The 25,473-nt window shown below is 39.1% G+C and overlaps 1 protein-coding gene across 8 annotated transcripts in view; it reads left to right on the top strand.

Annotated features, from left to right (window-relative positions):
- The first annotated feature begins 7,018 nt into the window (after window positions 1-7,018).
- The window catches only part of CLINT1 (clathrin interactor 1), a 64,992-nt gene continuing 46,537 nt past the window's right edge, over window positions 7,019-25,473 (top strand). For 6 of the 8 annotated variants that reach the window (XM_060144134.1, XM_060144133.1, XM_060144128.1 and 3 more), the window contains exon 1: window positions 7,019-7,259. In XM_060144134.1, the coding sequence (XP_060000117.1) occupies window positions 7,219-7,259 (41 nt within the window). In that variant the 5' untranslated portion in view covers window positions 7,019-7,218. Of the gene's footprint in view, window positions 7,273-9,425; window positions 9,445-25,473 lie in introns of those variants that run through there. The other 2 variants (XM_060144132.1, XM_060144131.1) reach the window with 2 other exon arrangements.

Below are 25,473 nucleotides of genomic sequence, written 5' to 3'. Positions count from 1 at the left end.
ACAAGCCAGGGAGAGGAACAAAGGGTTTCTGAAGGAGTCGACATGTAGACCTAAAAGACTGTGGGGTCATGAAAGCTAAGAGAGAGGGAGTTTTTGAGAAGGAAGAAGTGATCAACTGTAGCTTCAGAAGTACTGACGAGGAGCCTGTTTGTGAAGAAGACAGCCTTCTGTTAAAAGGAGCAGAGAAACGGGGCGGTAGCAGGAAGAAGATAAAGTGACAAGGAAGTGACTAAAGCATGTTTGTAGCTTCTTTTGCACTGCAGACAGAAATCTAAAAGGCCATGTTCTTAACTTGCCATACAAGTCCCTCCGTAGCGTAACTACTTGTATCAGTCAGGTTCCCAGTAGCAGACACTGGCACACTCAGAGTTTAGCTGAAGAGAACACCGTAATGGGACAGTTTACAGCCGTGTGGGCAGGGTGAGGAAACACATCATTTGGGGAAGCACCCAGGTGTTAGCTTCAGGGTGAAAACATTGCCACACAAAGCCTGAAGAGAAAAGGGAAGGAAACTTAGAGCTGGAGCCATGGAAGGGGGGCCACCTGACACCAGCAGTGGCCACAGAGGGCCAGAACCCTGTTGCTAAAGCAGGAAGGAAGGAGAAAGAAATATCTCTCCCCCTGTTTTCTGATCCACCCTCACAACATTGAACCCAACTGGAAACCAGAAGCCATGAGAATGCAGATGATGTACTCCACAGAGGTCAGGAGGGCACAGAGAAAGGCAGAGAAATCCCTGGGAAGTCGATTGAGCAGTTGATTCACCAGCACACCCTTGCTCACCTCCCCAGCTCATCTCTGACCAGTTTCCCTCCCCTCACCCCCACACTGAGCCTTCTTTCACGTCCAGGAACATGCTGAGCTGCATGCTACCTTGGGCCTGGGTACAGGCTGTTCTTTCTATCTGGAATACTATTCCTCTCTCTGCCTTGTTAGCTCAAAATTATCTTTCCACCTTCACTTTCTCAGAGAGGCCTTTCCCTGCCCTTGTCCCTATCCCATCTTCAGGAAACACCACTGTTACATTCTCTCATAGCACCCTGTTCTTTTTCTTCTACAGCATTCTTCATCGTGTGCAATGATAGCTTTACCGCAGCGTTATTTGTTTAACATCCACCTACTCCCTCAGACTAAACATCATGAGAACAGGAATTAGTGTCTGTTTTCACAGGATGATTTTGGCAGTGGGGTAAATGCCCAAACACATATTTATTTAAAGACTTAATGAACCTGTTATAATACCCTCTCCACGTCACCCATGATCTCTGAACACAAACGGTTTAGCAATGATAACAGATCTTATTTAATCCGTCCTTGTTACATGTCAATCAGTGTGCTAGAAATTTAATGTATGTCATCTCATTCACCACCCACAGCAAACTCCTAAGAGTCAGGGACTCTTTTCAGCCCCATTTACCCAGAAAGGGCGCCAAGGCATGAGAGGTCAAGGAATTCAGTCAAGGTCACACAGCTATGGGTTGTGAACCAAATCCCACTGATATCACAGCCGGTGCTCTGACCTTCCTCCCCCCACCACCCCCACATTACACATCTCCCTCTGGTTTTTGCTTGTTTGTTTATAAGTCTATCTTCCATATTAGACTATAAGCCCCTTGGGTAACAACAGGTTTTAGTCAACTATTTAACCCCACCGCACATTGCAGATGCTCTATAAACACTGAACGTCAACTCTTTCCTACCAGAAAAGCATGTCTTGCGCTGACTGACCTCTCCCTTCACCTCCAGTCTTTACCCACATTCATTCTGTTTATTAAAGAACAGTGGTCTCTCAGTCAGACTCTTTTGATGTCCACTGCAGTGAGCTCTTCCACTACAGCACAATTCTTTTAATGAACTGATAAAGAGTTCAAGAACCAGCAAAGCCTCCTGTGAACTCTGAACACCTGGGGGCTTTCCCAGGACGCTTGCCCTTATGCAGAAAGACCTTGCCTCAGAAACCAGCCAGCCCATCCTTTCTGACATCCACCCAATTCAGCCCTGAATCTCACTTGACAAAGCAGGATCAGTTCCCACAGTCACAGGCTGCCTAGTTGCTTCACTGACGGCAACTTGGATTCCTGTGAATAGAGCTTTCAGAGGCCCAGCCACTGGGAGCAGCACATCTACTCTGGGCTCCCCTGTGGTCAGGGGACAGAAGGAGAGAGAGCATTCCAGGAGGCAGAAAAATGATTCCAAGAGCACTTCTGCCTCCATCTCACCTACTGCCAGCACCTGCGCATTCTTGCAGAAGGACTTGGAATGTGTTAGCCCTTTAGAGAACCTACCAGGCTCTCTGAATAGGTTCACCCAAGCCCTCTAACAGCCCTGAAAGGAGACTGAATTTCAGCCAAGAAGAGCCCAACTGTCAGCAGAACAGAGAGTTAGGGAGGGCATGCCCTCCTACCAGCTTACCTGCTGCACAGTGCTGCGGCTCCACTTAACTCCTTACTTCTTCATCGCTTCTTTTTCTTTTCAATTATCCCCATGGCACTCTTTTCTCTTTTGCTCTCCACAACCCAACTTCTGTGTGATGTGGACCAAAAAAAAAAAAAAAAAAAATGTCAGAGCTAGAAAGAACCTTGTGTCATCTAACCCAAGGCATCCCAAGCCCTGGCAAAATCACTTAAGAGGTTTTTTAAAATACAGATTTCTAGACCCTACCTTAGACCTGCAGTAGTAAATAACTATTGCTTTTGTCTGTCGAGGCATGGCTTTCTTCAGCGTTTCTTCAGAGAACTTTTCTTTCCCCAGTCTACATGGTTCTCCTAGGACTAGCAATTCCATAATGCATGGCCCTAAGATAGGTACATGATCCAAACTGGGCTAATCAGTCATTCCCAGTGCTATCAGACTCAGTGGAGGAAAGATTAAAGTGTCCCTTTCCCACTGGTTGCCTAATCGAAAAAAATGCAACCCACTCTCCACACAGTAGTAGCCCTATTTCCTGCCAACTAGAAGAAACTTATCTGCAATGAAGGAAAATGAAAATCAGAGAGAGTTCTGACCATATCTGCTAAGTTCCTGAGGCAAGTTCTATCTCCGAACTCCTCTGTCTCCTGGGTCAACAAATGCTCTTGCTTTGCTTAAGCTAGTTTTGAGAGTTTCTGTCATCTGTGACCGAAAGTATAGGGATTAATACATCTACTGAGTCAATAACTCAAAGGTTAGGAAAGAGAATCTGAAATTTTGAAAGATGTGCAGGGATTTCTGATGTATGGCTAGGTTTAGGATATTCTGATAGACCAACCCCTCACCTTATAAGGATAAAAGCTGAGATCCACATAAGGGATTTGATAATAATGATGAGGTAGAATTTAGTGAGCACTTACTACATGCAGGACTCAATGTGAAATGAGTTATATGTATTACTTCATTCAATCCTCAGCACATCACTTTGAATTTAGTATGTTTACCATATCTATTTGCTTGTTTACTGTGTCTGTTTTATCTACAATTATACATCTACCTCCTTACCACCTAGCACAGTGCCTGCAACATAGTAGGAGATTACTAAATACTTGCAATATTGAATAAATTTTACAGATTAATACAATTACTAGCAGCAGCAGTAGTAGTAGCAGCAAGGTTACTAACATTTACTGAGTGTTTATTTTGTGTTAGATTCTATTCTAAGTTCTTTTAAACATTAGCTTAATTGTCTGAAAAAGCTTTTAAGGTAGGTTTCTGTTATCCCCATTATGATAAGAAAACTGAGTCACGGAGATGTCAAATAATTTCCCTAAGGTCACATAGCTAGGAAGCAGCAACACTAAGATTCAAACCCAGGCAATCTGGCTCCAGCGTCCCAGTTCACAACCACTATGCTATACCGGTTTAATTAACTTATTCAGAATGACCAAGCTACCGAATAGCAGATACAGAATTTGGGTCTAGGTTTGTCTGAGTCCAAAATCTGCACTTTTTAACCACTACTTTATACTTCCTGCCTGTGGTTAATTGTCTGACAGTTCATGGTAGTCCACATAAATGGTCCTGGGGTCGTGCAATATACAATCTGCATAGCTCTTGTGGCGACCCTCATAATATGATTCGAAACCAAGTATCCTGACTTCTAGAGAGGAATAGTTAGGTGTGATCAGAAACAGCCCTCGCTGGGCCAAATACTGAGACCAAGGTACAACTGTTTGCCTCTTGTGTCAGTTTGGATACTGCAAGAAGCAAAAGCCAAGATGGAATTAGAAGTATAAGAGATTTATTGAAGGATAAATGGAAGAAAGAACAGGAGTATGTGGGAAGAGTTTCAGACTACAAGGAAGTTCTGTCAAGAGAGAAAGGAGAAGGAAGATTGGGTTGGAAGAGAATCTGTCCAGTTGCAGCAAAGCTCCGAGGAAATGTGGGCCAGGTCAGTGGGGACCCAAGGCAATGCTGGCCCAGCAGAGGAGTCCTGCTTTGGGCAGAAACAGCCTCACTCCAGAACACCTTGCTCAGTCATTGCTTGGGAGCAGCCCAGTGACAGCACAGCCTTGGCATAAATGCTGTGGCTGATCCCCAAGAAGTGGCTGTCGGAGCTGCTGGTCATCCACACTCCTCTCAACTGGTTCTCTTAAAGATAGATCTGGCCGGAGCCTTCCCATGGCTGCCACAGCCCTGTACTAGGAATCAAACTCCTCTGGAGGAAACACCAAGGAGCCAGTCATAGGAGAGAAGCAGTGTTTACAATTGCTCCTGTCACATAAATAACACTGCTGAGTACATTTGCTTTCAAACCTTGTGTTGGTTTGGCCTTACTAAAAGCCCATTTAGTGAAAAATATGTTTTCCTGAAGAGGGGTAGGTGGGACTTTTTCTTGTTTATTTTTCTGTGGACACATTTAAATTGCCACAAAGCAGTTACTATGGAAACTGCTCCCAAACTTGCAAGATAAAGGGTAAAAATGGAACACTTTGTTAAAATGCAAATGATTAGTCTTTAGAGACCAGAGCACTTTTTAACAAACTCTCCTTGTCTGGCTCTTCTGAGTCCATTAAGGGCTCTCTTAAATCAAAGGTAGACAGGCAGGTTTTTTGTGTTATATTCTAGATGGCATTGGTCAACTGCGAAAACACCACAGGTGACGACTCTGGAATAAATCTAGACACTTTCAAACTTGTTGGATCAGGCAAAGTAGATAACAGTATTGTACTCTCTGGGTAACTCTGGTGAAGCTGACTATGAATTACTACGAATGTGCAAACAGGCCGAGGGCAGGGAAGGTGGTTATTTTTATGCCAGGCCCATTCTTCTGGTGTACCCTGAACCCGCTTGTTTGAAAGTTAACTTGCTGAGCTCTTATTTATGGGAAGCAGTTTCCCTTTCTTATCTCCCCAGGCCATATTCCACCCTTTGAATCTTGAGCTGGACAGTCCTTTCAACACGAAACACAAACTTCTCATTCGAAAGCCCCATTTCTCTGCCTATCTCTTTACCTGCCCCTCCCCACCCACTCTCCAACTCACTTTACTTCTGTCTGCCTGAGCAATCCTATCTTGACAAAGCTCTCAGATAGCTTTGTCCTGATTTCTGCTTTTTGTACTTTTCTGCCTGGCAATTCTTTCAACTTGCTTGTCTTGTTGAAATCCCAGAAGTCTTACTGAAACCCTTTTTCAGAGTTGCTTCCAGTTATTAAGTGGATGCAATATGAAGGGGTGATTTGACCTCAAGAACTAACTAAGGGGTCACATGTTCTAGATTCTTGATTTGAGATCATTGTTACCTAGCTTCATGACTAGCAGCAATCAATTTCAGGTCTCCTTTGTGAATCAGAGTCATCATCTGTTCCCTTCACCAGGAATTCTTTTCTTGCAGTTGTTTGTTTTGTTTGTTTATTTGTTTTTTGCCAGCTCCTTTTTATCATTCAAGTTTCAGCTTAAATAAAATGTCATCAGGGAAATTCCCTGGCCGTCCAGTGGTTATGACTCCAGGCTTCCACTGCAGAGGGCACGGGTTCAATCCCAGGTTGGGGAACTAAGATCCTTCATGCCAAAAAAAAAAAAAAAAAAGTCCTCAAAGAGGCCCTAAATACTCCCTAATGTTATTTTCCTCTAACATCATTCTTCATAACATTATCTTCTGTTTTCTTCAAGCACTTTCTATCTGCAATTATCGTAAATGTTCCCTTGATTACTATGTTTTCCTCCAGAGTACCTTTAAGATCCAAGAGAGCTGAGGCCTTGTCTGTCTTCTTCCCAGCTGTATTCCCCACTCCTGGCACATAGAAAATGCTCTGTAAAAATTTGTAGAATGAAAAAAACTATAAAATTTAAGCAGTTGGACCAAATGAACTTTAAGGTTGCTTGTGGCTTTAACATGAACACTGTCAAAAATGAGTAAGTTAAAAATAAAATGACAACAACCATTTAAATAAAACAATGAATGCAGTGTGGATGTATACTTACGCTTTAAGAATATACACCTGCCAAGTTCTTGGGCCTGTCATAGTGTTGTACTGCTGTTTTTATACAGTTTCCCAGGGAGTATGAACTGAATTTCCGAGCTTTATAATACAGTATTTAACAAGGATATCAAATAGCTGTCTAAATATAAGAGCCCCGTATCACAGAATTAGAGTGGGATAGGTTTTAAAATACAATCTCTTCAATTTACAAGGATGTAAACTAAAGCCCTGGGAAGGAAGTATATTTGGACATTTGGAACCAAATTCAGCGTTGCTTCTGTCAATGAGGAATACATATACCAATCACACTTCCTTATATGTAATCATTATTAATAACATAATAATGCTTTATATTGGAAAAACAAGTTTGTGTGACGAGATTCTATACCGGTGGTTCTGAAATGTGAGCATGGAGGATTTGTTAAGGCACAGACTGCCGACCTCAACCCTAAAGTTTCCGGTTCTGTGGGTCGGGGGCTGGGGAGGGGTGCGGAGAACCCCGAGAGTTTAAGAGGAGCCCTACTAATCTTACCTCAGGAACTCTCTCAGCTTGACTGGCCCGCTTGGCGCGCTGAAAGAACTACAAGTCCCAGCGTGCCCCGCGCGCAGCGGGAGGAAAGTCGGGCACTTCCGCTCCACGCAGAGCCTCTGTCCCCGCGTCTCGACGTGTCACTGGCGGCGCCGCGGCTGTGGCACGATAAGGCGCTGACTGGGGGAGTTTGAGGCGGCGGCGACCCCGGCCTCGATCTGTCCCGGCGCGGAAGGGTTCTGGGGTCCGTGGGGAACAGGAAAGGGAGGTGGCGGCTCAGCCCGCTCGGGGCACGATGTTGAACATGTGGAAGGTGCGGGAGCTGGTGGACAAAGCGTGAGTATCTGGGGTCAGTTGTGGCCGAGGCCCACGCGGGGGAGGGGCGGGGGGAAAGGGGAGCCGGGTCTGCGCGCGGGGCCTCCCGCGTCACGCCCCCCGTCTTGGCCGGCCCCATCATGGCGGCGTCCGGCTGTCTCCTCGGCCCCGGGCCGCGTCCCGAACCGCCAGTCTGGGAAGGGACCCTTCCTCGTTCGAAACATCCTCTTAGCCCCCTTCTCTCCTATGCAGGCCGTCCTCACCCTGCCCCTACCCCCACCCTTCTAGGCACAGACACTTTGGTCGGGGAGGGGGCGGGGTTGTCTAGAGATGGGTCAGTGCCCTGGCCGGAGAGCTGTCTTGGCCCCAGGCTTTGGGCTTTGACTCCTGGGCAGCAGCGAAAGCTTGTGGGTGGAGGACTCACTTCACTGGCTCTCTGTGCACCTCAGAGTGTGGTGCAGAGACCTTAGGCCTGGTCGGGAGGTGTCCTTTACCTTGCTGGGTTTCTTTTAATTCCTAATGAACCTGAAGTGTTGGAGTGGGTGGTAGGTGTAACAAGTGGCCACTGTGGTCAGAGTGAAGTTACTCAAGAGGAGACTCATCCTGCGCTTTTCTAACATCAGTGAGAGTAGATCACCACATAGCTTACTGTGACTCTTTTCCTCTGTGTCCTTTTCCACTACACTTCATTTTTGGAGGGCCACTTGTTCCATTTGGTTTAATTAAGAAGTCATTGAATTAACAAGAAATTTCCCCTAAAGAAGGAAACAACCCAGGTTTATATCCTGTTGATCTACTTTTAACTTCCCTGACAGGTAAAATGACTAATATATAGTTGATTTTCTTTAAGATTTAAGTCGTAACTTTAGTATCTTACACTTAATTGAGTGTATCAGATAGATATAACAGTGGTTAAGTAAGGTCTGCTAGGCCAGCAGGAAATAAAGTTTAAGAATTTTCCCCTTTCTCTCGGGTTTTAGTGATGATACAACGTGTGGTGACAAAAACATTTCATTTGTGCCACTCACCCAACCTAAAATCAGGAAGTGTAGATGGCAAATTCTTGAGGCTTTCTTGACCCCAGAAAAAATAATTCATTAAGAGATACAAACTACTAGGTATAAAATAAATTAGATCCAAGGATGTAATGTACAGCACAGGGAATATAGCCAATATTTTATAGTAACTTTCAACAGAGTATAATATATGAAAATATCTAATTGCTGTTGTACACCCGAATCTAATATTATAAATCAACTATACTTCAATAAGAAAAAAATTTACAGTGGCTTGGGTAATACGTCAGATAGAATTTAGAGTCTGACCATATTTTCAAGTTTTCTGTGCTACCAAGAAGGCAGTAGAGTGCCTAAGGAGCACAGGTTTGTGAACCTGCAGAGCTGGATTCAAGCTCTGTAACCTTGGCAGATTACTTAACCTTGAAGTGCCCCAGTTTTCTCAGGTGCAGTATGAAAATAATGATAGATACTTAAAGTGTTGTTGTGAGAATTAAGGGCTAAGGACTTAGATAGCATATAAAGCCCTTAATACAGTAGGTTTAGATCAGTATGCTTTTGATAACTATAGCAGATGTTCTGCATCTAGAGTAAGATTAAACTTCATTAAGAGAGAAGCTCCACGTTTGGAAAGTGATTTGGTGATTTTGCTTTATCAACTATTTATTTGACCGTTAAGTTCTCAGTCCTTTATTTTAGGTTTGTTTTGCTATTTATATAACCTTTGCTTTCCAAAGATAAAATAAAATCATGTTGCTTATTTTTTCAGATCCAGGTTCGTTGGTTTTTTAATATTTGGTGTAAGTCTAGGATACCAGCTTAAATAGTCTTTAAAAATCCAAAAGCCTCTACAAAACTCTCTCTTTATTTCTTAGCCAGAGGACAGTGGAAGAAAAACCACTAAAAAAACACGTTCTTATCTTAGGGGACTAAATCTGTAGTACTCAAAAATTTGAAGAGACTGTACATTTTTCAGGAGACAAATCAAGGCAATATTTCTGCTTTAATTGTTCATTTCATATTGTTTTTAACACCTTTGTTACTAATTTTCAAGTGCTTCAGGTTAAATTTGTCACATAAATAGTTAGCAAGTCAATCTAATGGAAGAGCTGCTGTTGAAAAATAACTTCTCTCTTCCTTTTTACTACCCAATTTAGAATGGAGACTTGAACCAAGTTATTCAAGAACATGTAAGAACGTTGCCACCAAGGACTTTTTAAAGATTTCGTGGGTGTCTGACACATGATATTAGGATTACAACATGAGGTTATTTTACTGATGAATACTCAGAATTTAATTTTCATCTTTCACTGGCAGGAGAGAAGAAATTGTTCCCCCCAAATGAAAGCATTTTACAGAACCAGTACCTGTGGCACTGTGTGCATATAGACTCTTCACCTTAAATTGCCATAATGAAGATGAAGCAGATCCATAGAACCGCTGTTCTGATTATCAAGGGGATAAGGTGATGAGGAAACTTGCAAATGAGGAAACAATGAAGTGACTAAGGACTGCTCTGAGAGCTTTGTTGAATAGAAATGAGGCTTTATATGATAGAGCACTGGCTAGAGGTTTAGGAGACCTGGGTTCAGATTCTGATACTGCTTTTTAAATTAGCCATATGTCTGATCTGAGGCAGACTCATATGACTCTCTAGACCTTGGATTCCTTATCTTTAAATTGATGGGATTGGGCTAGAGTAAGACTTTTGCCAACAATATGCCAATATGCCAACTGGCATATTGGAGGCATGAATTTCTATCAGGGGGCAAAGAAACAGCAGATATTTCATAAGAGTAGATAAATTTTAGGAAGTCATTATCCTCCAGAGACAGTTTCAGCTGAAAAAGGAATTTTGTTTAAATGTGGCAATCAATAAATGTTATACTTAAATGCTTTATGCAGTAAATAAGTGCAACCCATGACTCTGGAAAATTAGGACTTTCACTTAGCATATATCCCTACCCATTAAGGTTTACTTCAGAAAGAAAAATGTGGTCTTTCAAAATGTGTCCTCTGGAGCTACTGTTAGATCCAGCATGGTGGCAGTTCTTAAGTATAATGATATATTTCAAATACTGGCTTTTGAGATTTTATGGAAGGTTGGGGAGGTATTTTCCACAATTGTTGCACCTGCTGGTGGTATTAAATGGCTCTGTTTTGCAGAACATTGTGGAACTGAGGAAAAGCAGATAAAACCATAGGCCAGCCAGAGCTTGGAGTGCCAGTTTCCTCCCACTTGTACTCGAGTTGCATTAAAGAGAGCTGTGGCAGGAGAGGATAAGTGGCACCACTCCCACCAACTGGGAAAAGCTTGACCATTGTCATCCTTTGACCTGCCTCCCTTTATTTGAGGCTGTAATAAAATTGAACACTTTTATATTTTGTTATCCTGTTTTTGTATATTGTTTATTGTATATTGTATATATACACATATACTATATATATAGTATATTATATACAATATACAATTTTGTATATTGTAATTGTTATCCTGTTTATCGTATAAATTTATCGTATAAATTGCTACAGTTCTGTTGTCTTTTTTCTTCAAATTTTGGAAATGCAGTGAAGGTAACCTGGTAGTGGTCAGTCAAACTGCTACTTACTGTTCAAGCCCAGCCAATCCTTCTCTTTCATGCAGGGAGTAGTATTAACAGTAAATCTATTTCATCAGTGGCCCCTGTTTTTTTTATGATAGTGATTCAAACAGGGCTGGCCAAGGTCCTGAGGCAACTGCTATAGATACTTCATTTTAAGTTATTCTCTTAAGCATAGCTTGCGTTTTTTCCCCCCATAAGTTGATTTTTTTGGTGTTATTTGCATGATTTTAGTTTCTAAATGGTCACATAATGTAATAGAATTGTAGAAACTACTGATCTAGTCTAGCTGACTCCAGAGGGAGAACCCTTTGCTTTTACGGAAAATATTTCATTCAGTTATTTCAACAGATAATACATTTATTATTTCTTGGAATAGTACTGTATTTTCTGAACTTGAAAAATACAATACCTGCCTTCAAGAAATTTGCCACTGCAAATTGGTGCACTTGAACTTATCATTGGTTTTCCACTTCAGTCCTCGGATGTGTTCCCCCTATTTCCGTATCTTACCGGTAAATCTCTGTTCAGTTTGCTTCTTAGAACTTGAAAACAAAGGTGATTTTCAGCTTTCTAGTTTCCCCCTATCAACTTTTCTTTAAACCAGTTGTTATTGCTGAAACAGTAAATTCATTATCCTTCCTTCCTCTCTTCTAGTAACTGGACACAAGTAGATATTAAGAATTTAATTGCAAAGAAAGATGATTTTATCTTTGCCAGCATTTCTTAGGAGTGATTTTCTGTAGTTCAAATTAGTCTGTTTAGTACCATTGCCAAGGTGCTTTTAAAAAGCTCTTAGCTGCCTCTTACATTTTCCTGTGCCCTTCCTGTTTTCAAGTAGTTTTTCATTTGTTTACTATGCATCCACTCAAAGTATTTGGCCTTTTTAATTTTAAGTACCACTTAATAGTACTCACTCCTAGGTTTTACAGTATGACTCCACAGTTGAACCTTTTTCTATGCTCTTGTATTATTTTCTTACTTATTTCCAATGTTTATTTACTATTTCCTTTAAGAAAAAAAGGAAGAGTATAGGCAGCTTAAATAACTTTTTTTAGTTTTGAAGAAATTTTATTGTTTAATATTTAGATCTGTCTGGTTGGAATTTACTTTTTGGCTTTTATTATGGAAGATTTCAAATATATCCAAAACTGGAGGGACTGTTGTAATGAACCTCTGTGTACACAGACCTAACTTCAACAGTCTGACTAGTCTTGCTTTATCTGTGCCTCTGCCTCCCACCCCCACTCCGTATTATTTTGAAGCAAATCCCTCACACTGTATCATTTCATCTATAAGTATATCAATCTACAAAAAGTAAAGAGTCAACTTTTTTTATCATAACCATAATACCATTATCACACCTTTTAAAAAGGATGATTACTTAATATCAAATGCCCAGTCAGCATTTGTTTCTCATTTGCCTCATGATTCCTCTTTGATGTTTCTGAGTTGGTGGGTATATCTCTTGATTCTTTTAATGTGTAGGCTCAATCTCTGTCTTCTTTTTTTCCCTCTTAAGGTTTATGTGTTAAAGAAACTGAGTTTTTTGTACTTTCCTCAGTTTGGTTTTTGCTAATTGGATCCCATAGGGTTGTTTAAGTGTTTTTCTAACCTCTGTATTTCCTGCAATTTGGTAATTTTATCTACTCACTTGATAAATTCAAGTTCCAATTTGGGGGGCAGCAAGACTACTTCATAGATTCAAAGTACATTTTTAGTACTTGTAATGGGTCTTATGTATAAAGATTTAGCTCTCTTTAGTCTCAGCTGACATTACTTAACATTCTGGGACAATGTATTTAACTGTTTATTCTTTTTTTTTCCTAACGTGTCACTGCATATGAGCTTTCATTGTTTAGTCTAATTATGTGAATGTGTGCATATATATATATATATATTTTTTTTTAATGTATTTATTTATTTATTTTTGGCTGAATTGGGGCTTTTTTGCTGCGCGCGGGCTTCTCATTGCAGTGGATTCTCATATTACAGAGCACGGGCTCTAGACGCGCAAGCTTCAGTAGTTGTGGCACACAGGCTCAGTAGTTGTGGCTTGTGGGCTCTAGAGCGCAGGCTCAGGAGTTGTGGCACCGGGGCTTAGTTGTTCCGCAGCATGTGGAATCTTCTCGGACCAGGGCTTGAACCCGTGTGGCCCGCATTGGCAGGTGGATTCTTTTTTTTTTTTTCTGACTGGTGACAGTGTTCTTTATTCTTTTCCTTCTTTTCTACTAATTTTTTTTTTTTTTTTTTGTTGCGGTACGCGGGCCTCTCACTGTTGTGGCCTCTCCCATTGCAGAGCACAGGCTCCGGATGCGCAGGCTCAGCGGCCATGGCTCACAGGCCCAGCCACTCCGCAGCATGTGGGATCCTCCCAGACTGGGCACGAACCCGTGTCCCCTGCATCGGCAGGAGGACTCTCTACCACTGCGCTACCAGGGAAGCCCTCTACTAATTTTTTTTTTAACATCTTTATTGGAGTATAATTGCTTTACAATGGTGTGTTAGTTTCTGCTTTAAAACAAAGTGAATCACCTATACATATATCCCCATATCTCCTCCCTCTTGCGTCTCCTTCCCACCCTCCCTATACCACCCCTCTAGGTGGTCACAAAGTGCCCAGCTGATCTCCCTGTGCTATGCAGCTGCTTCCCACTAGCTATCTGTTTTACATTTGGTAGTATTTGTAAGTCCATGCCACTCTCTCACTTTGTCCCAGCTTACCCTTCCCTCTCCCCGTGTCCTCAAGTCCATCCTCAACGTCTGCGTCTTTATTCCTGTCCTGCCTCTGGGTTCTTCATTACCTTTTTTTTCTTAGATTCCATATATATGTGTTAGCATACGGTATTTGTTTTTCTCTTTCTGAGTGACTTCACTCTGTATGACAGACTTTAGGTCCATCCACCTAACTACAGAAAACTCAATTTTGTTTCTTTTGTTTGTTTGTTTGTTTTTTTGTTTGTTTTTGTTTTTTTGCGGTACGCGGGCCTCTCACTGTTGTGGCCTCTCCCGTTGTGGAGCACAGGCTCCGGACGCGCAGGCTCAGCGGCCATGGCTCACGGGCCCAGCTGCTCTGCGGCATGTGGGATCTTCCCGGACCGGGGCACGAACCCGCGTCCCCTGCATCGGCAGGCGGACTCTCAACCACTGCGCCACCAGGGAAGCCCAATTTTGTTTCTTTTTATGGCTGAGTAATATTCCATTGTATATATGTGCCATATCTTCTTTATCCATTCATCTGTCGATGGACACTTAGGTTACTTCCATGTCCTGGCTGTTGTAAACAGAGCTGCAATGAACATTGTGGTACATGACTCTTTTTGAATTATGGTTTTCTCAGGGTATATGCCCAGTAGTGGGATTGCTGGGTCCTATGGTAGTTCTATTTTTAGTTTTTTGAGGAACCTCCATACTGTTCTCCATAGTGGCTGTATCAATTTACATTCCCACCAACAGTGCAGGATGGTTCCCTTTTCTCCACACCCTCTCCAGCATTTATTGTTTCTAGATTTTTTGATGATGGCCATTCTGACTGGTGTGAGGTGATACCTCATTGTAGTTTTGATTTGCATTTCTCTAACGATTAGCGATATTGAGCATTCTTTCATATGTTTGTTGGCAATCTGTACATCTGCTTTGGAGAAATGTCTCTTTGGCTCTTCTGCCCATTTTTGGATTGGGTTGGTTGTTTTTCTGACATTGAACTGCATGAGCTGCTTGTAAATTTTGGAGATTAATCCTTTGTCAGTTGCTTCATTTCCAAATATTTTCTCCCATTCTGAGAGTTGTCTTTTGGTCTTGTTTATGGTTTCCTTTGCTGTGCAAAAGTTTTTAAGTTTCATTAGGTTCCATTTGTTTATTTTTGGTTTTATTTCCATTTCTCTAGGAGGTGGGTCCGAAAGGATCTTGCTGTGATTTATGTCATAGAGTGTTCTGCCTATGTTTTCCTCTAAGAGTTTGATAGTGTCTGGCCTTACATTTAGTCTTTAACCTTAAGGATAAATCCCAGTTGATCATGGTGTATGATCCTTTTAATGTGCTGCTGGATTCTCTTTCTCAGTATTTTATTGAGGTTTTTTGCATCTATGTTAATCAGTGATATTGGCCTGTAGTTTTCTTTCTCTGTGACATCTTTGTCTGGTTTTGGTATCAGGATGATGGTGACCTCACAGAATGAGTTTGGGAGTGTTCCTCCCTCTGTTATATTTTGGAAGAGTTTGAGAGGGATACATGTTAGCTCTTCTCTGAATGTTTGATATAATTTGCCTGTGAAGCCATCTGGTCCTGGGCTTTTGTTAGTTGCAAGATTTTTAATCAGAGTCTCAGTTTCAGTGCTTGTGATTGGTCTGTTTATATTTTCTGTTTCTTCCTGGTTCAGTCTTGGAAGGTTGTGCTTTTGTAAGAATTTGTCCATTTCTTCCAGGTTGTCCATTTTATTGGCATACTTGCTTGTAGTAATCTCTCATGATCCTTTGTATTTCTGCAGTGTCAGTTGTTACTTCTCCTTTTACATTTCTAATTCTATTGACTTGAGTCTTTTTCCTGTTTTTCTTGATGACTCTGGCTAATGGTTTGTCAATTTTGTTTATCTTCTCAAAGAACCGGCTTTTAGTTTTGTTGATCTTTGCTATTGCTTCTTTCATTTCTTTTTCATTTTTATTTCTGATCTGATCTTTATGATTTCTTTCCTTCTGCTAACTTTGGGTTTTTTTACTTTTTCTTTCTCTAATTGCTTTAGGGGTAAGGTTATTTGAGATGTTTCTTGTTTCTTGAGGAAGGATGTATTGATATAAACTTCCCTCTTAGTACTGCATTTGCTGCATCCTATAGATTTTGGGTCATTGTGTTCTCATTATCATTTATTTCTAGGTATTTTTTGATTTCCTCAGTGATCTCTTGGTTATTAAGTAGTGTATTGTATAGCCTCCATATATTTGTATTTTTTAAAGATATTTTCCTGTAATTGATATTTAATCTCATAGCATTGTGGTCAGAAAAGATAATTGATACTATTGTAGTTTTCTGAAATTTACCAAGGCTTGATTTGTGACCCAGGATATGGTCTGTCCTTGAGAATGTTCCACGAGCACTTGAGAAGAAAATGTATTCTCTTGTTTTTGGATGGAATGTCCTATACACATCAAATAAGTCTGTCTTGTTTAATGTATCATTTAAAGCTTGTGTTTCCTTATTTATTTTCATTTTGGATGATCTGTCTATTGGTGAAAGTGGGGTGTTAAAGTTCCCTACTATGATTGTGTTACTGTTGATTTCCCCTTCTATGGCTGTTAGCATTTGCCTTATGTATTGAGGTGCTCCTATGTTGGGTGCATAAATATTTACAGTTGTTATATCTTCTTCTTGGATCAATCCCTTGATCATTATGTAGTGTCCTTCTTTGTCTCTTCTAATAGTCTTTATTTTAAAGTCTGTTTTGTCTGATATGAGAATTGCTACTGCAGCTTTCTTTTGATTTCCATTTGCATGGAATATCTTTTTGCATCCCCTCACTTTCAGTCTGTATGTATCCCTAGGTCTGAAGTGGGTCTCTTGTAGATGGCATATATACGGGTCTTGTTTTTGTATCCATTCAGCCAGTCTGTGTCTTTTGGTTGGAGCATTTAATCCATTTACATTTAAGGTAGTTATTGATATATGTGTTCTTATTACCATTTTCTTAATTGTTTTGGGTTTGTTATCGTAGGTCTTTTCCTTCTCTTGTGTTTCTTGCCTAGAGAAGTTCCTTTCACATTTGTTGTAAAGCTGGTTTGGTGGTGCTGAATTCTCTTAGCTTTTGCTTGTCTTTAAAAGTTTTAATTTCTCCGTCAAATCTGAATGAGATCCTTGCTGGGTAGAGTAATCTTGGTTGTAGTTTTCCTCTTTCATCCCTTTAAATATGTCCTGCCATTCCCTTCTGGCTTGCAGCGTTTCTGCTGAAAGATCAGCTGTTAACCTTATGGGGATTCCCTTGTATGTTATTTGTTGCTTTTCCCTTGCTGCTTTTAATATTTATTCTTAGTATTTAATTCTTGATAGTTTGATTAATATGTGCCTTGGCGTGCTTCTCCTTGGATTTATGCTGTATGGGACTCTCTGCGCTTCCTGGACTTTATTGACTATTTCCTTTCCCATACTAGGGAAGTTTTCAACTATAATCTCTTCAAATATTTTCTCAGTCCGTTTCTTTTTCTCTTCTTCTTCTGGGATCCCTATAATTCAAATGTTGGTGCGTTTAATGTTGTCCCAGAGGTCTCTGAGACTGTCCTCAGTTCTTTTCATTCTTTTTTCTTTATTCTGCTCTGCAGTAGTTATTTCCACTATTTTATCTTCCAGGTCACTTATCCGTTCTTCTGCCTCAGTTATTCTGCTATTGATCCCTTCTAGAGAATTTTTAATTTCATTTATTGTGTTGTTTATCACTGTTTGTTTGCCCTTTAGTTCTTCTAGGTCCTTGTTAAATGTTTCTTGTATTTTCTCTATTCTATTTCCAATATTTTGGATCATCTTTACTATCATTATTTTGAATTCTTTTTCAGGTAGACTGCCTATTTTCTCTTCATTTGTCAGGTCTGGTGAGTTTTTACCTTGCTCCTTCATCTGCTGTGTGATTTTCTGTCTTCTCATTTTGCTTAACTTACTGTGTTTGGGGTCTCCTTTTCGCAGGCTGCAGGTTCGTAGTTCCCGTTGTTTTTGGTTTCTATCCCCAGTGGCTAAGGTTGGTTCAGTGGGTTGTGTAGGCTTCCTGGTGGAGGGGACTAGTGCCTGTGTTCTGGTGGATGAGGCTGGATCTTGTCTTTCTGGTGGGCAGGTCTATGTCTGGTGGTGTGTTTTGGGGTGTCTGTGGCCTTATTATGATTTTAGGCAGCCTCTCTGCTAATGGATGGGGTTGTGTTCCTGTGTTGCTAGTTGTTTGGCATAGGGTGTCCAGCACTGTAGCTTGCTGTCGTTGAGTGCAGCTTGGTCTTAGCATTGAGATGGAGATCTCTGGGAGAGCTATGGCCGTTTGATATTACGTGGATCCAGGAGGTCTCTGGTGGACCAATGTCCTGAACTTGGCCTTCCACCTCAGAGACACAGGCCTGACACCCGGCTGGAGCACCAAGACCCTGTCAGTCACATGGCTCAGAAGAAAAGGGAGAAAAAAGAAAGAAAATAAATAAAATAAAGTTATTAAAATAAAAAAGAATTATTAAAAATAAAAGAATTTAAAAGTAATTTTTAAAAATGGACAGACAGAACCCTAGGACAAATGGTAAAAGCAAAGCTATACAGACAAAAATCACACAAAGAAGCATACACATACACACTCACAGAAAGAGAATAAGGAAAAAAAATATATATATCTTTTTCCCAAAGTCCACCTCCTCAATTTGGGATGATTTGTTGTCTCTTCAGGTATTCCACAGATGCAGGGTACATCAAGTTGATTGTGGAGATTTAATCCGCTGCTCCTGAGGGTGCTGGGGGAAATTTCTCTTTCTCTTCTTAGTTCGCACAGCTCCTGGGGTTCAGCTTTGGTTTTGGCCCTGCCTCTGCCTGTAGGTCACCTGAGGGTGTCTGTTCTTCACTCAGACAGGACGGGGTTAAAGGATCAGCTAATTAGGGGGCTGTGGCTCATTCAAGCTGGGGGGAGGGAGGGGTACAGAATGTGGGCCGAGCCTCTGGCGGCCAAGGCTGGCATGATGATGCAATGGGGCAGGTGGATTCTTAACGACTGTGCCTCCAGGAAAGTCCCATCTATATATTTTTATAGTAATTTGCTAGCTATCCACACTTTTTTTATTAAATTTTTTTGGGCTGCTTTGGGTCTTTGTTGCTGCATGCAGGCTTTCTCTAGTTGTGGTGAGCGGGGGCTACTCTTCATTGTGGTGCACAGTCTTCTCATTGTGGTGGCTTCTCTTGTTGCAGAGCACGGGCTCTAGTCCCGTGGGCTTCAGTAGTTGTGGCAGGTGGGCTCAGTAGTTGTGGCTTGCAGGCTCAGTAGTTGTGGCACACAGGCTTAGTTGCTCTGTGGCATGTGTGATCTTCCGGACCGGGGCTCGAACCCATGTCTCCTGCATTGGCTGGCGGATTCTTAACCACTGCGCCACCAGGGAAGTCCTACACACACTTATATTTAGACACCTCCATGTGATGTTTACTGGATCTGGGAAGAAGTGTGGTTCAGAGATCGGAACTGGATTGAAATCTTAGGTCCACCACTAAGAAATAGTGATCTTGGGGATTGGGACAATATCTCCAAACTTTCCCATCTATAAAATAGGATGGTATTTATTTTACAGGGTTCTTGTGAGGATTATATTTATGTGAAACACTTAGCATAGCACTTGACATAAAATAAAGTCTTGAAACACTGTCATTATTGTATAATTAAAAAAGTAATTTATAACAATTTATAACGTGTAGAAAAAAGTGAAAGGAATATAGTTTTTGAAGGAGTAAAGAAAATGTCAAAGTAGATTATTTACAAGTATATAAGAGCTGTGTCTTAATCTGTAAGTCATCATTTTCAATGTATATTCACCTCAATAGACATGTTAAGCAATGTATAGGAGAACTTATAAAAATATCTGTAATATGTGCCTTATGTTGTGTTCACCAAATCACAAATGCCTTTAATATTGTAAAGCATATTACAGAAATAACTCTTTCAAAAGACATAAGTAAGGAATAACGTCTTTGGAAGGACATATTGCATTTCCATCTGCTAATTTTTATTCAGCTTGTTTTGTATTTTCTCAAGATTTTAAAGATGCTGCTAATCTAAAATATTTCTTCTAAAATATAAAAAGATATATTTTGTGAGGGCAATTTGAAGTTGACAGTCTATCCTTAAAGAAACTGAACAAAATCAAGAAAAAGAATCCTCTAAAATGTGATATCCAATTCATAATCTCTGATAATGGATGAGCAGTATATATAAGGAAAGCACATTGCAGTGTGCTTTCCAGTTTTTCAGTACACTCTCCCAAACTGGCAAGAAATTCTTTTGGCTTACCAGAGCCCTTTAGCCAGGTAATTTCATACAGGTAAAATAACAATGCATTCCCATGTATTGATAGCTCCTCATGACTATGACTATAGTAAATATGAGTGATTTTGTTAATGTGCAACAATAGCCAAGAGTGTTTTGTACTTAAGAGAAGTCTAGTTAGCCAATTATTTTGGAGTGTCTTCTCTTGACATACGAATTGTATTTAGTTTAGAAATTCTTAGGAGAGTAAGTTCTACCTAATTCTAATATAAATAATTTTTTTATAACTTCCACACAAACTCACCAATATGTGATAAACGTGTATGTATGCATTTAAAAATGTTTCACTCAAAAAAATTCTCGTCCAGATAGGGTTTTTTTTTTTTTGGCCATGCCACATGACTTATGCAATCTTAGTTCCCCGACCAGGGCTTGAATGGGACCCTCTCAGTGAAAGCATGGAGTCCTAATCACTAGCCTGCCAGGGAATTCCCTTAGGTAGCTTTTATTTTTATAATAGAAAGAAGACATATATTTAAAATTCAATTTCTTATTTTTCTTGCTATTTGTTTCTATGCAGTTTTAGCAGTTTTAGCAAATCATTAAAGAACAGTGCATATTCATCACTTGTAATTTTTAAAAGTGACTTAAGATTGTATGATTAAAACTTTTTACTTGAAGTTAAACCATAATGGTTAAAAATAATATCCTTAGTTTGATATGTTTGGTTTATAGTTATAAGTTTGGTACTGAATGGGTTTCTGAAGTGTGGCTCATTTCTCATGAAGCCAAATAAAAATTTTAATCCTATAATCTGTTCCGTCTGCTGCCTCTGGGATATAAGCTCGTTGAGGGCGGGGACTTCGTTTTGTTTACTGCTATATTACTTACTCCAAGTACAGTGTGTGACGTACAGTAGGTGTTCAATAAATACTTTTTTGAATGAGTGTTAAATTTGGTAAGTTGTTTTATATTACTGAGGAAATCTTTTAAGTACAGATATTTCTAATAAAAACAAATTGTTATTGAGCATTTGTCATGTGCCAAGAACAATAGTGACAACATTATTATTATTCTGAATTTGTGGTTGAGGAAAATGACCACAGAGAAGTCCAGAAACTTGCCCGAAGTAACACATCTAGAAAATAAGAGTCTAGATTTAAATCTAGTGTCTGCTTTCAGAACATATATTTAACAGTTTTTGCTAGCTTGTACAAGACATTATTCACTGTAATAGAGGTGAATTACTAGTGTATGCCTTAAGCAAGTTAAAAATTACTTGAAAAAAGTTTATAATAAGCTTCTGAACCAAATTCAGTGAGTATTTATTCCTTTCTTCCATATATGTACCAGTCATAAAAGAAAATTTTTCTGGACTCTTTTAATACTCTGAATAATGTAAGTAGGATGCCCCTCAATGATCGAGAAGCAAACAGTTGTAGGTGAAAAAGGAAATCTTTTTTTTCTTGTAATGAACTTGCTCACTGTAATTAATCCTAAAAAAAAATGTTATGACAGTCATGAGCTGTAGTATGTGTTTCAGAATTAGTCCCCTGTAGCCAGCTTCCACAACTTTAATAAGTTTCACACAATTTTTTTATCTTTATATTGTGGTCAGTTAACTGTGCCTGTAGTGCTATGTCTTATTACCCTGATTTATGTACAACTTTTCCCAATTTTTCTTATGCTCAGATTGAATAATTTGGGAATAATTTTCCTTAGTTCGTTATGTACCTATCCAAGGAGTATGTTTTTGGCATAGGTTGTGTTTAAATGGTATATAATAACTGAAAATACATTACTGATACCCTTACTAATCTTCACCATATCTTATAAGGATCTTTCAGTGAGTGCTTATTAAATATCTACAACAAGCACTGTACAGTACTGTAAACTGACTGACAGACCTTATGGTTCCAATAGCAGCTTATGATTCTGTGAAGTGGATGCACATGACAAGCACATGAAAAAGACAGAATAATATAAGATGATATGATATCTGAATTTGGGGTATAGGTATATATACTGTAGAAATTCAGAGAATGGAAAGAACAATTAAGACAGAGCAAAGGCTTAATGAAAAAGATAGATCCTGGTATTTCAAAATATGTGTTTGCTGAAAGGAGGATAAGGCCAAATAAGGAATCAAACATGGAGTGAAAAATCTTAAACACAGGTCAAACGATGTGGGCTCACTGATAAGAACCTACTCCCAAATGGTTCCAAGCAGAGGATGACATTACTGAATACTGTCTAAGAAGCTGTTCTGTTGCAAAGGGAGGTCCTCCTTCTACCCCAATCACATAGTCCAGATTAAATAATTTAAAGTGTAGATGTTTGGTGGTTTGTGTTTGTTTGAGTTTGAGGGGAAATAAATTATATAGCCTTCAAAATTTTAGTAGTGAGGTTCTGGAAACAATTTCCTTCATGTCAGAAAAATTGAGCCTAGTTTTTGGGATTTGGAAATGCATTTGAGTAAATCTAAGTTTAATCGATCGTGGATGAAAATGGGGGAAAAGACTATTGCTGACAATATTTTTAAGTTTTAAATTTTATTTAAAATTTTTTAATTGTTTGAGTTCACTTACAGGTAGTTTTACAAACTTATCACTGCTGAGGTGCACGATTTCTCATTTTATTATTCTATTGATAGGATTTCTTAGTTATATACTTTCAGTTAGTGTTTGATATTTGGCAGTGCATCTGAACTTAATCACATAGAAGTGAAAACATCTATAAGTGATGTGATCAAACTACAACGTCAAGCATTTGTGTCTACAAAGATGTAGTTTTCACATATTGTCCCAGTGCAGGATGTTTCATAATTTTTCTCATTCTCTTAGAAGGGTTTTATGCTTTTTTTTAAGCTTAAGTAATTTTAGTACTTTCTTTTAGATTTTTTTCCTGAAGGAGTCTCATAATACAGTTAATAAACTTACCTTAATAAGGTATTTTAAATAGGGTGCCACATATTTTAAAAGATAATTTGTTATGAGTATGCCCAAGCTGAGCAAACTTCTTTGGGTTTCAGTTTTATTTTTAAATGAGGGGTGGGAGGAGTAATTTGAGGGAAGACATCATAAGTCAAGAGACTTTTTGTGCATTTCTGTATGAAATGGGCATAAGGTCTACCTTCCAGGAATGTTGAGAGAATTAAATGAGTTAATATATTGTGAAAAGGTTTACCATTGTGTTCTCAGTAAATTCTTGTTCTTTTGTTTTGTTTGGTCATTATGAGATAGCTTTAAAAAGGTGTAACCTAAAATTAAAAGATATAGGTGAACAAAAACTGTCATTCCTTAGATTAGTTCTAAAGAGTAGGAATTTAAAAGTTGGCAAATAATTTTAATAAACGTTAAACCCCTTTAACAGTAAAATTTTTACTGTTATTTTAGTAGCTACTCTTTTATTATACCTGTAAAAACTAGAATTGGGATCTATAATGCTAACAATTCTTATGCTATACTCTTTTTTTAATACACTGGGTTATTTGATTTGCTTCTGAAACCAGTTTAACATATGACATCTCTTGATAAGAAAAACATCACACTGTCCTTTCTTTTTTGGAAAAAAAAAATTGATTTACTAAGTAACCTGAGCAAGTGACCTTAAGCAACTGTCAGCAATAGGAAAGATTGTTTCGCAATTAAACTTACACACAAAACAATGCAAGTCTGAAGCTGCTTAAAGTAGAGAAGGACTGTTTCTGGTTGTTGAATAGGAATAATATTCCCATACTTTAAAAAAAATATGGACCTCAGGAGCTTACGCTTTCAAAATTTATTAGAAGTTGCATTTGAGGAACTTGTGCTTGAATTGTTAACGTGTGTCATAAGATATACAGTTGAATTTGAAATGACTGGTATTTCCAGAACAATTTTCAAATAAATACGTTATGCTAAATATTTAACTAAAAGTTTTTCTAGCAAGTGGGAATGGGTGTCCTAGTTATTTAGAGTCATAAATAGAACATTACTGTTGTATCTAAATATAACATTTAGCTAGCTTTTATTAACTTTTGTCATTAAAAAAAATGGTAATAGATTACTGTTTTTCATGAGAACTTTGTAACTAGAATAATCCTAAGAGAGTCCTTGAGGGTGTGATTGGCCTATTTATAAGTTGTGTGAAATGTTTAACCTTGAGGATTTTTTACTCATATAAGTACTTAACACTGCTTGACATGTTAACGTGGTTTGGGGGGGGTGTGTGGTAGCTGGTGTACCAAAAGAATGATTTGCATATGCTATGCTACTAATTGTTCTTTTTTACTATAATTTAATTATAAAATAGAATGATACTAATTATAAAAAGTCAGGTGAGCCTAAATTTCATAATGCATTTTAACTGTGATAAACTTCCTTTACATTAAAACTGATGCATTCTATATCTAAAAGCATAATGTGTAGTGTTCACTCTATCAAAACTCTTCGATGCTTTAATGGAGGAATGATTGCACTTGAAAAAGCTAGTTACTGCCTAATTTGACACTGAAATAAATGTTCTCCAAATTATAGAATCAAGAAAATGACAGCTTGAAATGAAAAAGAAATAAACCAATCAATCTTTTCATGAAGTTTGACTTTGTTCCAAGTTATTTGTGTTACTTAGAGGGGTAGTTTTAGGGAAAAAAATGTTTTCTATTGCTGTTAAGATTCACATAGCATGAAATTAACCATTTTAAAGTGTTGAATCCAGTAGCGTTTAGCACATTCACAGTGTTGTGCAGTGAGGCAGATTTTTAAATAACTTTTTATTTTGAAATCAAAGTTTTAAGAATAGTAAAGAGAATACCTGTATACCCTTTATCCATATTCACCAATTTTTAAGATTTTGCCATAATTACTTGTCATTTCCCTCCTCTTCTACTCTCTATTTCTCTGCGCGTGCGCTCTCTCTCTCTCTCTCTCTCTCTCTCTCTCTCTCTCTCTCTCTCTCTCTTTCTCTATCACTCACTCACTCACTCACTCACTCACTCACTCACTCACTCACTCACTCATCTGATCCATTTGAAAGTAGGTTACATGACCCCTTTGCCTCAAGTGTGTATTTTCTAAGAACAAGGTTTATTCTCCATATGGCTATGATATAGTTAGCAGATTCAGAAGATTTAACGTTGAAACAATAATTTTATCTCCCTGTAGCTCATATTCCAATATTGCCAGTTATCCCACTCCAATACAGGATTCTATCCGGGATCATGTATTTAATTGTCATAACTCTTTACTCTCCTTTAATGAAGAGTTCCTTAACCTTTCTTTCCTAACAAAAATGACACTGGCACTTTTGAAGGTTATAGACCAGTTATTTTATAAAATATTCCTCAATTTAAGTTTAGCTGATACTTCCTCGGGTTATGTTTTCTGAGCTGGAAAATTACATTAAGTGATGCTGTGTCCTTTTCAGAGGGAAAACAATTTCTGTATGTTGCTCAATAGTGATGTTGATTTTGGTCACTCAGTCAAGGTGTTGTCTGACTCCTCTACCATATAGTCACTATTTATCTAATTGCAAGTAATAAGCAATCTGTGGGGAGATACTCTGAGACCCCCTCCTCATCAGACTCCCCCCTGGATTTAGCATCTACAGATGATTGCTTGAGCCAGTCTTTACTATAATGGTTAAAAATAGTGATGCTCATCCCT

Source organism: Lagenorhynchus albirostris, chromosome 3 (genome assembly GCF_949774975.1).
Source record: "Lagenorhynchus albirostris chromosome 3, mLagAlb1.1, whole genome shotgun sequence".
Taxonomy (NCBI): domain Eukaryota; kingdom Metazoa; phylum Chordata; class Mammalia; order Artiodactyla; family Delphinidae; genus Lagenorhynchus; species Lagenorhynchus albirostris.
This window is presented reverse-complemented; position numbering and strand designations above follow the sequence as displayed.